Raw genomic sequence first — 16,745 nt, 5'->3', positions numbered from 1 at the left:
GGAAAAGCACAGGTCATAGGACTAAGCCAGCATGTATCTGCCTTAAACCTACCAGTATAAATTCTGATCTGTGAGCAATTCTGGATTCAAGGAGACAGTAGAAATAAGAACAGAGGCTGCATGGGGATGTGATTGCAGCTGAGCTGTGTAGAGAGATGCTGCTCAAGGGAGTCTAACAAAAAATTACATTGATAGTGTCTGAGTATGGGAAGCCAGAGGAGAAGACATAGAAATGGAGAAAGCTGCAGAAGAACCTGAAAAATGGCTTGAGGAAAGAAAGGAAAGGGGCATTTGGGCTTATGGTGTTAGTTTTAAAACTGTAAGCAAAGAAATCATGTCCTGTTGATAAATTCCTATTGCTTACTTAAACAAGATTTTGGGCTCTAGGGGTTATTTGGCAAACAGTCATATCAAAGAGCTGGTCAATCCTATCATTAGTTTTCCTTTCTGACTGTATCATGCCAAGTCATTATACAATTATTCCTTCCTACTACCAACCAAAAGAATTCCCTGAAACTATTAAAATGTGGATTGCTTTTTATTTGTACAACCTATTTGTTTCCTAATCTCACAATTAGGCCAATTAAAAGATGAATTGCTCTTACCTTCTGCTGTGCCAGTGTTGATGGAACACTTTTTCTTACAGGCAATATTTAAATTAAAGGAATCTTCTTCCTATCAGCTGTTTTACTTAATGTATTTCAAAAATATTCTATCATTACTTTCAAATACTTTTTCTTGCTTTACCTAATCCTATTCTTAGGTCTAACTTTATGATGACATCCTTTTAGCATATAGGCTGTAAAAGTGCTGGTAGATGTCATTCATACACTATGGAATCTTTTCATAACCACCCTCTTTGGGCTGCTTGACTGGGATTTTCAAGGGAAAAAAATAAACCCAATTTTACAACTCGTGTCTCTGTTTTCATGCAGTACACCAACCCAACAAAATGTTAGGAAAAACATATTCTTCAAAGGGCTATTCCAGGGAAAGGGTTGAGGGGCTATGATTTGACTGATTAAAAGAACAGAGAAATGTTTGTAACAGCAGCTCCTTGGTCAATGTCATTTCAGCACTCTGTTATCCCATCCACATTAAAAGAGATTATTTTTCACATGCTGATTGATACTAGTATACTTTCAAAAGTACTTTAGAAGTAGTTTTTTAAAGGTATTAACAGATGGATGTTTTGACTGCATTATTGGCAAGCAGCAGTAATACTCTTTTCAGGTGCATAAAGTCAGGGCAATTTGCTATACTGTTACTTATCAGCCTTTTCAACTTGTTCTAGCATCAGTTAGAGATGGGGGGAACCTCCAAAAACCAAATGGGTTTTTTTTAACTCCTTTCCTTCCAATAAGACACATTAAATTCCAGTCAGACCCTGAGGGGTAACGATTGTTGCAGGAACTTACTTATTTTAAACTGAATGTTCACTAATGAAAAAAAAAACAACTATCTGAATATAATTTCTGTTTGTTACTTGTTTAGAAAAGAATCTTTTTTTTTTCTCCTCTCTTACCAGGTGGCCATTGATGAGCGCATCAGGCAACTGCATGAAGCTCACAGGGATTTTGGCCCTACTTCCCAGCATTTTCTTACCAGTGAGTAATTTCCCATTTTTCTTACTCAGCCTACATACATAGTTAATTGATAGTTTTGTAGCCATGTGCTGGTTATCGTTGCTATGAGTTTCTATTTTAGACTGTGTCGTAATGGTTTTCTTCTTTTTTCTTTATTCCTGGGTGCAGAGGACTGTTAAATATAAGTTCTATAAAATTCAGATCCAAGGTAAAACATCTGCCAGTATCAAGTCTCTGTGTCCATACATCTGTCACTGCAAGGCTGGTGGATTGTTGGAGGATTCATTTTTAGAACTAACAAATTAAAAATTATATTAAAATGAGTTTCTGATGATTTTAACCTTGAAAGGATTAAAAAAAAACCCAAACAAACAAACATACAAAAAAAACCAAAACCAAACCAAATTTGGTTTATCTGTTCAAAGAAATGTTCAGTTCCAAAAAGGGACAAAATAAGAGCTGCAAGAAAAATATTTTACAGGATTTGACACCTTAGCAGAGCAGTGAGAGGGAAAGTTGGCAGAAGAATGGCAGCTAAGTAAACTTTTTACAACTCTGCATAAAATCTAAGTGTCAGTAAAATTCCTGCTCCACCTCCACACACATTCTTTTATCAAGGATGTTTTGAAGTACACTGAAAGACAACTTGAAACACCTTCAAAGCTCCAAGGCAGTGAAGCTTCTCAGAGGCCATGTCTTTTCTATTGTACTTCAATTAAGGAGAGTAAACAGTAAAGCTTTATTTAAGAGATTATATCAGGAGAACAGAACATAGTCACGGGATAATGGTCTCCTACATGCAGAGGGACAAGTTATCCAGACATCAGAAATAGATGTTACTATTATTGCACAGCTACATTCACAGTGGGATAGAGGACAAACTTTTCTTCAGCTGATACTGCATTGTAATTTTAATAGGTTAACCATTTTTCCACTGAAAATCTCAATGGGAAACTGAAAAGTCTCAGCGGGATGAACTGCAAATTCAAAACTAGAGTAAATGTTGTGCCATGTAAGAATAATGCAGGCTGATCCAACCCTGCATGTTGTTTTATCAAATTATGATCCTATGAAGAAATGAGCCCTATTTTTTTACTTTTTTCAAAATCTCTTTTATTTAACTCTTAACCACTGGGAGTAATTTGTCAGCTCGCTATCTATAACTGCAAATTCAGACCTGTCGAGATTGAATGTGTGGAAGTTGTTACGGGTATGTGACATGAATGCAATGTGTAAACAGATGCCTGTTTTTCTTATAACCCACGGTGTATTCCTGCTGAAAGAATAAATTTGTAGGGTAAATTATACAAGCCTGGAAAAGACTAGAGTGACCTGCACTACATTATCACACCAAACAGCATGTCCTTGTTCTCTATGCTGATGTCGAGCGCAGCCAGGCAATTTGTGTGATGGTTATGTCCTAGACCCATTCTGCCTTATTACTGATAAACTAGATCAATCTAAAAGTTGCTCAGTGTTATGATAATCACCTTTTTCAGCCCACCCACTATTAGTGAGACACTGAGATGTTATTCTTCTTTGTAACTAATTAGAGCCAGCAAAGTGTGGAAATCATTCTGGACACTTCTCACCACTTTAGAATCACTTTAGGAAAAGGAAGCAGGTGAAAATGTGTTGAATTTGGAAATAGTCAAATCACTGAGAAAAATGGACATGTGTGTTTGTTTGTTTGCTTGTTCTCTCTCCCTTAGTTGTGTGTGCAAATACATATTCTTACCCATGCTTGCAAAAGTTAGGTATTTGAAGCTCTGAAAATATCTACAGAATCTTTCACAAGTATAAGTATTCAGTCACTGAAACTGCCATATCAATTCCATCTTTCATAAGCACCAAATTCAAAAAGCCTCCAGTTCCTCAGTATCATGTAGTATTACTATGCCTGAGGAAAATATCATGCTTTGACGTGCTTTTTATGTACTACCTCTGCTGCATCCCTACATGGATGGAAGCACATCTCTTGGAGAGATAGCACTGCAGGAAAGGGAGAACCACAGTCTTAGCCCTCTAGCACTAGTCTTTTTTCTGTTGCTGTACTTTTGGGGTTGAACAAGGCAAACCTAAGGGTTGCCAAACAGAATTGGGCAGGTCAAATGAGGGTGAATTTAATGGCTTGTAAATGAACTTTCAGTACATGGCTAACAGTCTAAGTTGATCAGTCTAGCTGTAGCAGCAGCAGTGAAGAGATGAATCATAGAAACTTTTCTGGGTTTATTTTATAAGCTCAACTCAGAGCATTTTTATCTAAGGAGCTGAGATACACATAATATCAATGCAAACTATAATCAGTAAGGAAAATAAGCAATCTATTGGCTGATGCATACCTAGTTTATATGCAAGTTATAATCATTTCATCCTCTAACTCAACATCAGCTTTCCCTCTACCATACATGCTTGCTCACCTTAAGGTGCAAGGGATAATCTTCAGCTCCCAACTGTGTTTATATCCTTATACAAAAAATGGTCCGTTTAGAGTTGATATACCATTAAGTAGTTCTGCAAAAAGGGTGGTACTGCAGTCAAGTTCACATAAAATCAGTGACTGTATTACATTTCTCTCCTGTCTGAAAAAAATAAATATGAGCTACTAATCTGTGGTAATTTTTTCATGTGTTTGCTATTATTTTATACATAGAAATTATAGCATCATCTGTCTGTTTCTGCTTGGTTTAAGCAGAAGCTGCACACGGCTGTTGAAAACCTAGCACAAAAATAATGGGGAAGTGATGCAGGGACCTCATATTTGTCATGCCCTGTGCAGGCAAGGAATCAAGTGGTAGTCCCTGCTTTTAAGCATTTGGAGGCTGTTCTAAGGGCTATTCTTAGAGCTGTTTCCGAAAGAGATTGGAAAGAAAGTGTGAGCTAGAGAGATAAGGAGTGAAAAAGGGGGAAAAAAGTCTCCTCCTTTGTAATATTTTTACTTTAGGGACAATTTTTCTCCATTGTCTTTTCATGCAGTTCAATGTTCTTTTTCCACTCTTTCATCTTCCAAATGACCAGGTGACAGTGTTTATCTGTGCTGTTGCACAGGATAATTCAAATGTCTCCTGGTTGTGAGTTAAAAAGATAGTGACAAAGGAAAGGTGTGCACTAGTGTCTCTGTCCACCAAGGCTGTGGTGTGCCCTCAAGCATCTGAGGCAAAAGTGGCCCTTACTTTTAAAAACGGCCCCTACTTTTCTGCTAGTGCAGGAACTTGCCTCTTTCCATGCATTCTACATTTTTTACTGGGCTCTATCACCTCAGTTTTTGATCTTCTGATCAGTTCTTCATGCTTCCCCATACTCATTTCACTCTGCCTGTCTCCACAGTCCCAGCTCCTCCTCAATTCGTTCCTTACCAAGGACAGAAGTTCCCAGCATTCACAACAATAGTTGTTAAGATATATCTGATAAAGTTACTACATGTGCAAGACATTATATCATGAATTCTTGAAGTGAGTTTGTTTTGAAGGACTTGCTGTTTAATTAGAATTCTCTAAATCAGAGTGTAAAAAAATAGCAAAAATGAGATCTTTCTATTAAAGAGAAACTTGTAAATATTTAGCAAAGTAATTTAAAAAATCTGTGATCCTTTCACGGATGATGGTGCTTAATTTGGGAATTATATGCAGTAATTGAGGTGTGAAAAAAAGTGTCTGCAAATTTCAAACATAATACCAGCTCCAGAGTTCTCAGTGACTCCTCTGGAATAATTTTACTATTTTGACTTCACCTTTATTTTTCTCTGTGATTCTGCCTCTTACATAGAATGGGATTCATTGTCTCTTGTTGGAGGACCCACCTATATTTGTCACAGTGGTTATTACTTTTTCTTGAGATGCAATAAATGAGAGGTAGGATTGATGTCAAAATTGGTTTTAATATCATTTGCTGTGCTCTCCAGCCTCCTATCAATCCTGGTTTTAATGGCATAGTTCATTCATATGCACTGCTTATGATTGCTGAAAAATAGAAGGTATTACATCTTTTAAAAACGTGAGCAAACCTTGTAATTTACTGTGCAGCCCCAGTATGAGCCATCTGTTCGTAAGTATAGCATGTCAATGAAGTGACTGCGTGAAATAGTGCTCAAGATATAACCAGCAATTACTTAAGACTGAGAGTGGAAGATTCCAGGCATTACTTGTGACTTCCAAACTCAGAGAACATGGACTTTTGTTAGTGTGGAATAACCTGAAAATACAAGGAACAGAAAGAACATTTAGGTTTGCAAGGCTAACAGGTGGATAGGCATCTACCGAACATTTTGGGATTTGCATTTCCAAGGCTACGAGCTTTTGCTACCTGCATCCACCAGCACCAAACTGGTCAATCCACACCCCCAAATATATGCTAGGACCTGTATTCTAACTGTAGATACCTAACAATGCCTTTCAGTTTTGGCCTAAGCAAGAACAGCACTGACTTCAACATGAAACAAGGCAGCCACAGCAGCTTTCATTCAGAAACAGAAAGGTGACTAATGCTGGGGCCAACAGTTTATATTGCAAGATCATGATCAGAGTGCATCTGCTGCATTTTATATCAGACAGCTGTTGCTTAAAAATAAAATATATGGTCATGGGAGTGGGCTCTGTAAGCTAGGTCTCTCTCAGGATAAGCTCAGAGCTGTTAAAGTTCAGATCGGGCTTTTTTTTCTTCTTTCTGTGCCTTTGTGTGTTCCTTCAGTTATTTAGGCCACTGTCCTGAGAAACTGGAGGTGTAGGTCTAAATTCCTTCAAGCTGGAAGAGAAGTCAAGTACTTACATCTCCCACCTTCTGTGTGAGTGATTAGATTATTATGCAAAGCAAAGATTAGGGAAGCTCTTTCTTGCACAGGCAGATGTCTTTGAAAGGGCAAGTCCTGCTAATTAAGACATCTGACTCTGAAAATGACAGGGCTCTATGACTTAAGACACTTCACCCATCCATCTGATAGATTATTTTTCAGTGCTAGCAACTGCGTCTTTCTCTCTTATTTCTTATTGCATACATTATGTCATATTGTCTTTCAGATAACACTTTTGACAAGCAAACATTGAAGATTATGTCCATTCATCCATGTCTTTGGATGAATAATGTAATAATTTTAGATATGACATCCAGTGTTTTGAATAGAAAATATTACCAGGTAGTAGAATAAAGATAGAGGATAAGTGGTCACTAAAAAAACAGCCTAACTGTGAGAACTCTCTGAAAGCAGAGGGATTTTATTATTGAATTTAAATATGGTCATATTAGCTAGAGGAGCCTGACTGCTAGAAAACTTTTGTGTAAATGCAAAATGACTACATGTGCTTCTGAAAAAGGAAAAACTATTAAAGTACCAACAAAAAATTCACTTCACAGGTCTTGCCCTTGTTATTATCATGGTGAATTTCTACCACCACTGGGCACCAATTCAACCTCAAGACTTTTGGGATGAATAAATCAGATTTAAAGTTAGGAAAAAATTTCTTCAATCCATTTCTTCCTTATTTACAGTACCATGACCATAGCTACAATTTTTGGTAGTGCTAGCCTTGACCTGACAGCTAAAGGTTTTTAGAGTAATTAAACATTGATATATTTTGAAAGAATATCTTTATGCTTACTTTTGGAATAAAATTAGTAGAATTAATATCACAGTGAAAGTATGTCATGAAGTCACATGATCACCATATTTTCTTGTGAGCCCTAATTTTTTCATTATGTATTATTCTCAGGAAAACCACAGAGAATCTCTCCATAAATTTTAATAATTTTTTAAATTCACAATGAAATAAGATTTATGGAATTCTAGCTTTATATTTATATTTTTCTCTTTCCTGCATTATTGTACTAAGTGACCCTTTCTACTATAATACATTGGATACAAACTTCTGAACAAAATTATAAAGTCAGTTTTCAAATGATGGTGTTCTCCCCCTCTCTTCACCCAGAAGCAAGCAATTTTTCCTTGTAACTAATGTCTAGTGTTTGTGGAAAAAAAAGGCTTTCAACAAAAATATCTTAGAATGGTAGTTAAAAGTTATTTTTAACTCTCGGTTTTCATTTGTCATCAATTTAAAAATGCTGTGTGGTATTTATTTTAATGCAGAGAGGGTTTTCTGGGAGGGATTGATTAGGAAAAATGCTCTCTTATTTTTTTTATGGCAGCCTAATTAATTTCTTTAATTTATCCTTGGTTAGCAGGATATCCTATATTCTGCAATGCTAAATAATTTGCAAGTAATCAAATATTATTTTTTAATCTTAATGAGTATAAGACTCAAAAGATGGTTTATTGCCTATTATAGTTTTGTCCACTCTCTGAATTAGTATGTTGCTAAGACAAGTTTTTCCCCAAAATATTTTATACTCTTTTTGGAGTGATATTGGATCTGTGAATCTAAATGAAAACTACTTCATTTTTTCACACTGCCGGGTTTAACTCTGATGAATTTAACGATATGCCCATGGTTTCATGAGTTGTATTTTGTGTTCAGTTTAGGACATTCCTTTTTCCTCAGGCTCCAGGACTGGAATACAATAGGCATATTCTATATATGTATACTAAAAATTTCTGTTATATCTTGCTATGTAAGACATGGAATATTTACCAAATATTTGTTTTTCTATTAGTCTAATTTAATTAAGTCTAATTTGATCAATCAGCTTTAGAGATCTTATTTTTAAGAGCATAAGAGTGTAACAGAAGCTAGCCATATGAAGTACCTGTAACTTGGGGTATGTGGATCATTGTAGACTCTATCATTTTACTGTATTTCATTTAGTATTCTATTACTAAACAAGTAGATGTTTGTATTTTTACCATTTTAGAGTACTGTGACATTTAAGAAAATGAGCATTAGATGGATTGTATATTTCCTGTTAAAAGTGAGATTTGGAAACTTCTGGAAACACTGTTCATGATTAAGGGTGTTCATTATTTAGATTTTATTGTATGATGTTGACCCTATACTGCAGGTGATAAATCTGATGTTGGCCATAAAGATTCCAGCAGGAAATGCAAGATGGAAGGGCCTCTTTTATAACTCTTGTAAAATGACTGTTGTAATTGGCCCTGATCATGTGCTGAGCTTTTTAATGCTAATAATCCTTTCTTCAAATTGGTTAGAAGTGCTCTAAAAATGGTGTGTTCAGTAAATGTCTGCATGTGTGTTACAGCAACAGATGTATTCCAGGGAATACATTCCCTGGCATTCCAGGGAAGTAGTGAGTGTTTACTTGGGCTTCAGAAAAGCAGAATCCAAGCTGAGAAGGGGCCCTCTGTCTCCAAAATGCCCATGAATCCATCCCCATGTGCAGTGAGGAGCAGAATAGACCCCATGCTGTGTAGTCCTTATGAAAGGCAGGTTTTGATTGATGTTTCTGCCTCTGACATCAGTTTCTCAGCTCTGTGGTGCAATCTTAGACCTCGGTGCTACACAAGACAGTCTGATTGTTCATCTGTCTCACCTAGTTCAATAATAGATGCACATAATTTAGAAATCAATTCTCTATAAATCTGGGGTAAAAAAAAAATAATCTTTTAGAGGTGTATACTGACATTTGTTGCAAAGGATCTTGAAGAACTTGTAGATTATGCAAACACTACTATTGTGCCATTGTCACACAGGCATACGTTTTGGAGATGGCATCCTGCCAGTGTGTATCATAAACTGATTATGCTGGGGAAACATTGCTTTAGCATGTTCTCTAAGGAGGAGAAGCATGAGCTCCTTATAGTCTGTGGAGAGCAGTAGTTTTTAATTTATAATGGTGTAATTTGAAAATAATTGAAATATAGTACTCAATGCATCTTCTTTGAAAAGTTAAGGTAGCTTGCTGATGTGAACTTCTGATTCTTGGGGAATCAGAGTCTTTCCAGATGCAAAGATAGTCTTATCATTTCTTTCTCCCTTCCTGCCTTTATCTGAAGTCACCAACTCCTTACCTTGCTGTAGTGAAATATATTAGTATCAAAACAAACTTTATGTGAATAAATAATTTCCTATCTCTATGTATTAAGATATTAATGATGATGATGCTAGGTGGAACAATGTAAGTCATGCAGGTAGAGTTTCTAGGCTGAATAATTCCAGAGAATCGTTATCACTAAAATGTGAAGTATAATTAAGCACCTTGCTGAGTTACAGCTACTGTGGCCACCAAGCAGGGGAATGTGAATGTAAAAATGAGCTTAGCTTTAACTACTATGACGCTGAAAGGCATATATAATAAATATAATAAATTTGTACCGAAGCAAAAAATAATTGAGAGGCTGTATGTAACCATGTATGGGCACCATGCACTGCTTCTTTGTGGTTTCTGTCCTAAACCCCACAGTGACAAACAAGAGTCAAAAGATTTTTCTTTGTATTTAGAACTGACAATGTACACTCATGCATGACCAGAATTGTGTGCTGACTATGTAAATAAGGATTACTGAGAGTAACAGTTAAATGTGGACATACTAAATTTACTGTTTGAATAACTGAAGGAGAAATAGTTTACTATTGGTAAACATACATGTATTTTTCATTATGTTTGTAGTGCTAAAGTGAAATATTTATAAGATTATTTTTTTGTAATATCAACACAGGAAAAAATTATACTATCATCCTCTTTAATATTTCATTCAGATCCCTGCATAGATTAAAATACTACTGAAGTTCAGAGAGCCAGCATACCACTGTTTCATTATACATTCTGCAAACAAGTAAGGATATAGGTTTACCGTCAGGAACTGTGTTCACGGGCAAAACAAGTCTCAGCTGTTAGCACATGTACAGAATGAAAAACTCCAAAATGAAATAAATAACCATTTAATTGTATACATATGCAAATAAAATATAGGGAAATTTAAATTCACTCTTAAAATGCCCTATATTTTGTTGTAGTATTTAATTTCAGTCAACAGCATCGAAAGTAGCTCAGTGTATGGTAATGGGTTCTTACACTGTGCAAGCTCAAACAGTAAAACACTTGAATTACTCTTAGCAAACAGGAAATATCTGCTTCTTGAGTGCTGTAGCACACAGAGTTACTAGAGCATCATACAGCCTTTGCTAGCAAGACTTTTTAGATTGACTACTAAAATGGTCTTAACCATTTACCTGTACTAACTTAATAATGGATAGTAAACCTGTATTGATAACCAAAGATAAGAAACAGCAGTTCTCAGCTTCTGGGCTTCTGCCAAAAATGAAATGATTATTCTCTATGTGTAGCTGTAAAAAGTACTGCGTATTTTGTCAACTCAAATTTATGCAAGGTTAGAATCATCCAGGAGACCAAAAGTGTATTATAGACAGCTTCACAGCAATCTCTTGAAGGAACACTAAATCCAATTATGCAGAACATCACAGAATTGTTTGTTATTCCTATAGCACTTAGCTCTCATGAAAGCTAAAGTATTTGTTCCCCTTCTAATGGATCAAGAACACTATCGTATGTGAGATTCTGTGATAATAAGTTATGACAGGAAAGCTCTTACCCAGACTAATTCAGAAGCAACAGAAGAAGTACATCTTCTGAAAAACACACAGCAATCTATTCTGTCCTTCAGGTATTGAAGTCAAAACAAATCTTAAAGGAAGAGAACTGTTGCTTGGTAGTATTCCCATTGGGAATATTAAAGATTGGGAGAGAAATATATAAGAAGGTCAATTCTTAGTTAATACTGGAGGGTATTTTATTTTCCGAAATGGTAATTTACTGTAATCTCATTCAAATTATTCCTCAGACAATACCAATCCCCATGGGTAAGAAACCTTACAATTGTCACTGAGTAAGCGTTTGAAAACTATTCGATGGACCACATATTAGCACACAGGTTAGCATTACTGAATAAAAACATGCAAAGAAATCACCTAGTAATTGATAGCATAAAATGAAATTGTAATCTCTCTCTAATTCCTTGGCTTTTGTTTCCTAGTGCCATCTAGATGATGGAGAATATTGGATCAGTCCCCAAAATTGCATTTACAGCAGTTTATGAACAAATACAGCAGTAGAAAGAATAATTAAGCATCATGTTTAAGAATTTTGTATGAACCTGAAAATAGGGTTGAATGTAGGACATATTCCCTTACTTTAAGGTATTTAACATCAAGACATTATATAATATTCTATTTTTCATAATTTTTGCATTCCTATAAATGACATAACAGATTGTATCTTTACATCATTTGAGGCTATAGCAGTACACAGAAACTGAGCAGCTGCAGCTCAATGGACAGCAGCCTTGGCCTTCACAGCTCCTCAGTGTGCAGTCTGTGAACATTGAACAAAATGGCAGTGCCTGGTATAAGAAGGAATATTTGATCATGTATAAATTAAGTGTATATTTGAGTGTTTGTATTTTAAAATGCATACAGCTATGCTCTTGCCTTTATGGGTCATGCTGCAGACTTCAATGGCAGGGCAGTGAGCTAATTTTCCAGGAGATCTAACACCATAATTAAAATTCTATCTCTTACACACTTTGAGAGTTACTGGTTCTCATGGTTCATACCTTTAAAATTTAATTTTACTTTTTTTAAGGATGCAAATCTGTGTAAATATAAATAATAGGAAAGCAATGACACTCAGCTTAGCTACAGGTGGCTGGTTGGAAGTTGAAGACAGCAGGACCTGCAGAGATGCTGAGGTAGATTTTTCAGAACTCCTTGGCCACCAGTAATCTGAAACAATATTATCACATTTATGGAGGGAGACTTTTCACAAAGGCAGGTAGTGATAGGACAAAGGGGAATGGCCTTAAGCTGAAGGAGGGTAGATATTAGGAAGAAATTCTTTACTGTAAGAATAGTGAGGCACTGGAAGGTTGTCCAGAGAGGTTGTGGACTCCCCATCCCTGAAGGTGTTCAAGATCAGGCTGGATGGGGCTCTAAGTAATCTGGTCTAGTGAAGGGTTCCCAGCCCATGGTGGAGAGGTCAGAACTAGATGATCTTTAGGGTCCCATCCAACCCAAACCATTCTATGATTCTATTTCTTCCAAACATATTCCTTCCTTTCCCTAGCTTCTTAGCATTGTCCAAAACATATGTGAAACCCATTCACTCTCTTCCCAGCCTGTACCCTGTTCCCAGCAGCTCTCCCTTCTCTTCTGACCATCTAGAATGGCACCAGTTTCCCCCCTGCTGCTCTCTGATTTGTCTCCCCTCTGTGGAATCCTCAGCCTCCCTCCAGCCCTTCTTCACAATTCGTGTGAATGCAGCTCTAAAAAAATAGCAAGATTTCCCTATACAGCCATTTTTCTAAGCATGTTTCATCTCTTTCCTCCAGCTCTTGTTGCCCACACTCAAATATGTGGGCGAGGGAGGGGCACTATACTTCATTCTGCAGACTGACTTCTGCGAATCTGGTACAAAATATATGAAATGTGCATATAGGAAATTATTATTTGTGTGGATTGTGATTTGTTGACTGTTAAAGTACCTGAAGTTTGGGAGTGGTGTTTTTAAAGTATCTATTTTGAATAAGAGAGGGAAAGAAAATAGACCCAAATGGTCAAGCAGCTGATTACTAGTTGTCTTGGTAACAATTACTTTCGTTTGTGAACAGTAGGGGTCACTAAAAAGAAGGGTTACACTGGGTGAAACAAACAGGCTTTTTTTTCCTCCACTACATCACTTTTCATATGTTTTCTGTTTTAATCATTATATTAAAGAAAATTCTTGTTTTACTGCTTTTGACAGACAAAAAACTCCTAATAAAAAAACACCTCTTGATTATGGCCTAATCTATAAATTATCTCTGCCTCTAATAACACCTCTAATGAAAAATACTTTACAATTGTTTTGCCACAATGAGATTTATAAAACCTTTGTTGCAAAATATTTTCATTATGCTGTAAGTTGATGTTGACATTTAACACTGTGATAGACAAGAGTGAGTAATGTAATTTCCTCTCTATTTGTTGTGATCACACTGTCATTTTTTTTTCCATTATTTGCTGTTATAGGAAGGCAATAAGCACAATTAGTAATGTAGAGAAATAAAAATAAAAGTGTTTACCAATTAAAACAAGTCAACAAGAGAATAAACAAAATACTTAGATGGTCTCTCAGTGTAACTTGTAAACAAGTGCATAATTCTGTTCTTATAAAGAGGGAAAGTGCTGACCACACAAGGAAAGAAATAGAAGAAATCCCAGTCAAACACATTAGCAGGAGGAACGCTATAAAAGAACATGCCAGAAAGAGAGGTTGCTTCCTCTGCTTCATATCTGTTCTGAAAGCTTAACTCTCAAGGAGGTTTTTTTATATTTATCTTTGCAGCTGAATGAGTTCAGTTTCTCTCAGATTAGGACAGAAATTTCTGAACAGTAGGTTAATCCTTCCTGTCTTCATGGGCAACTGAGCAAACAGACCTGTATCAACGTGGCCGAGTGTAAAACTGTAATTCTGGAGATTAACGTTGTCTTTCCTGTTTGACCTCCATGTTTCTCTCCTAGGTATGTTTCTATGTATGAATGTATGTGTGCAGTTACTTATTTATTTATTTGTATGTTTGTTTGTTGTTAACAGCTTCTGTCCAAGGCCCCTGGGAGAGGGCAATCTCACCAAACAAAGTGCCGTATTATATCAAGTGAGTATAAATAGTAATTCATTCCAGCTATTTACATTTCTTATTTAAGAGGATATTTAGTAATTTTCTCAGATTATTGTGAACTGCTCCTATAGTGCCTAAATGGGAAGGACAGAAAGGAGTAAAGCATGCTATACATTTCATAGAAGTGTCCTAGTTATTTAAAAACACTGTAGGATGCATTGATTTGTAAGTTGTTTGGGTTTATGCTACTGTAAATCACCTGCAAATGAAGTAAAGCTTCAGGGTATCTGGATTATAGTTTAATTTGTGCCATTGCCCACTGAACAGTATGTATGGCAGGTTTTGCAAAATGTGATACACTAGGAGTTTTTTTAACCTAGCAATGTACGTACTCAATACTAAGAATTGCTTTAGGGACAGTACTTGGTAAAGTCCATAGCTGGGGAATGACATGGGAAATTAGTCCCTACAGACTAATCTTTTATAGTTTAGTTCCCAAATTAAATTAGTTTGCTTTAAGAGATGTGCCTGCACAAAAAATGAGTAGAAATTTTTTAAAAATCAACAACATGGAAACACCTGCTTCTTGTGCCCTAAACAGATTCACCACACAAAAACAACAATAAAGATGTTTTAATACATTTTTTTCTTTTCTTTTGAGTTCTTTATCTGTAATATGCCTTGAACTACTTATATAATTTCTGAAGGAAAGAGGTGATGCAATACCTGCTATAAAGATGGCAATGCAAGTAACAGAAACATGCGTATTGTTTAATACACATTTTTACCTGATTCCTCCTTATATTCCCTAGACATTTTTCCAACTCAGCTAGTGTCACTGAAGCCATCTGGTTGCAGTTAGTTGCAATGGCACTTCAGTTGCAACTTTCACAATAGGGTGAACTTCTACAGCAGCTTTAGAACAAACATTTGAGTTATGCATGAAGGCAACTAAGTCTGTAGTGCAGTTCAGAGGTACAGCAGTACCTGCCTGGTTAACCCTTGCATTAAATTTGTAATTTTTTGAATGTTTGCATTTGGCTATGAATAATGAAACAGTCACAAGGAAGCTGGAAAGCTCAATCAAGAAGGAGAGGCAATCTACCAGAGACATGCTGGAAAGTAAGTTGATGGTCTGGCATGTAAGAGTCAGTTTATGGCACTAATATGAAAGAAAAGATCCCCCTTTACTCTTTCACATGGCATGACTTGACGTCATGGGGGGAAGTTCCTTGTCAATTCTTAGTGTTGGCGCAAGATGCATTTCATGCCTTGCTTCCCACCTCTCTTGGTGCTACTCACATCCAGCAGCCAAGGGTGACTGTTGACTCTGTGCAAAAATAGTCAGTGCTGGTCTTGCTTACTCCTTAATACTTTTTAGTCTTCTATATTAGGCCATTTACAAATTCCAAAGAATATATTTATTTTATTTTGTTCACCTTAGAAAATATTTTAATAGCCATAACAGTTGTAGCATTAAGTCATGCATCGATTTAGGATCCTGCCAACTATGCTAGTTTGTCACAAATCTGTGATTGAGATTGCTTAAAGAATCACTGTCAGAGATATTAACAAAAGTCAGTTTATAAAAGCATAGCTTAATAAAGTTCACTGGCAAGGTTCACTCTGTTACATCCTACAGGGATGAAACATAAAAAGGAAAATCGAGTTCAAATCTATTTCAAATGATTTACATATAGACCAAAGATGCCAAAGGGTGAGGGAAACCCTCCTGTTGGGTCACGAGTTTGGGAGAAGACCCTCTTGTTTTCTAAACTCCTGATGGAGCTTAACTGTGGCTAGGTCCAGTCTTAGTCTCAGACTTGGACCATGGTGTATGTTTAAAGGAATTAACTACATGGATTTCATTAGTATTGGTTTAGCATGCTATCAGCCACTTATTGAGGATCTATTGTAAATAAGGGTCTCTCCACCTTGGTAAGGAAGGATTTCTTCGTGTCAGGTAAGGAATCTCAATCCTTGAGAGGGGTCACAGCTCAAGGGGACAGTCACTGGTGTGCAGTCCAGTTGTAATTTAGAGAGAATTTGAGCTGGAGTCATCCAAAGATCCAAAGACCGTCTCTGCCTCAAGGAACAACCTTGAGAGTTGTCCCAGTGCAAAGGGAGATCACCACCATGCAGCCACGCTGCCTTGCAGGGAGAGCTCAGAGGAGGCTCCCTTAGGTTTTCAAAGTTCTGGGATAAAGAAGTTGACTCATAGTCAAATTTAATATAGTTGGAAGGGTATGCATGAGGCTCCTTGTACCCACAACTTTCTTTGTTCTTTGATAAATGAGTCTTGGAAAAGCCACCTGTTATTCACGCATTAAGGATACAATCCATGTTTCAAGCTCATGTGCATCGATGCTCACTGGGTCACTCTGCCCTTTTTTTGGTTCCCTAGAGGAGTTCTTGGCCTGGCTGCAGCTCAGACCCTTATTTCCTTTGGAGCCTGTACCAAACTATTGCTAGTTTGGTTAAGGGGTCAAGTGCATCTGTCATATGTTACTAGTTTAATGTAAGTTTAAATTTAGCCACATCCTTTATAGAAAAACTTGCTGTTCTTGAGATGCAAAACAAAGCAGTTAAATTTTCATGAGTCTTAGTGAGCTGCTACATCTATTGCCTTCTCCAGCTGT

The 16,745-nt window shown here is 36.6% G+C and overlaps 1 protein-coding gene across 5 annotated transcripts in view; it reads left to right on the top strand.

Annotated features, from left to right (window-relative positions):
- The window catches only part of LOC113989701 (dystrophin), a 553,659-nt gene that overhangs the window by 424,201 nt on the left and 112,713 nt on the right, over positions 1 to 16,745 (top strand). For all 5 annotated transcript variants that reach the window (XM_027724535.2, XM_027724552.2, XM_027724569.2 and 2 more), the window contains exons 18-19: positions 1,529 to 1,607; positions 14,082 to 14,142. In XM_027724535.2, coding sequence (XP_027580336.1) covers positions 1,529 to 1,607; positions 14,082 to 14,142 — 140 coding nt within the window. The remainder of the gene's footprint in view (positions 1 to 1,528; positions 1,608 to 14,081; positions 14,143 to 16,745) is intronic.

The sequence above is a fragment of the Pipra filicauda genome, unplaced genomic scaffold (assembly GCF_003945595.2).
Source record: "Pipra filicauda isolate LSUMZ 115617 unplaced genomic scaffold, ASM394559v2 scaffold284_size963001_pilon, whole genome shotgun sequence".
Taxonomy (NCBI): Eukaryota; Metazoa; Chordata; class Aves; order Passeriformes; family Pipridae; genus Pipra; species Pipra filicauda.
This window is presented reverse-complemented; position numbering and strand designations above follow the sequence as displayed.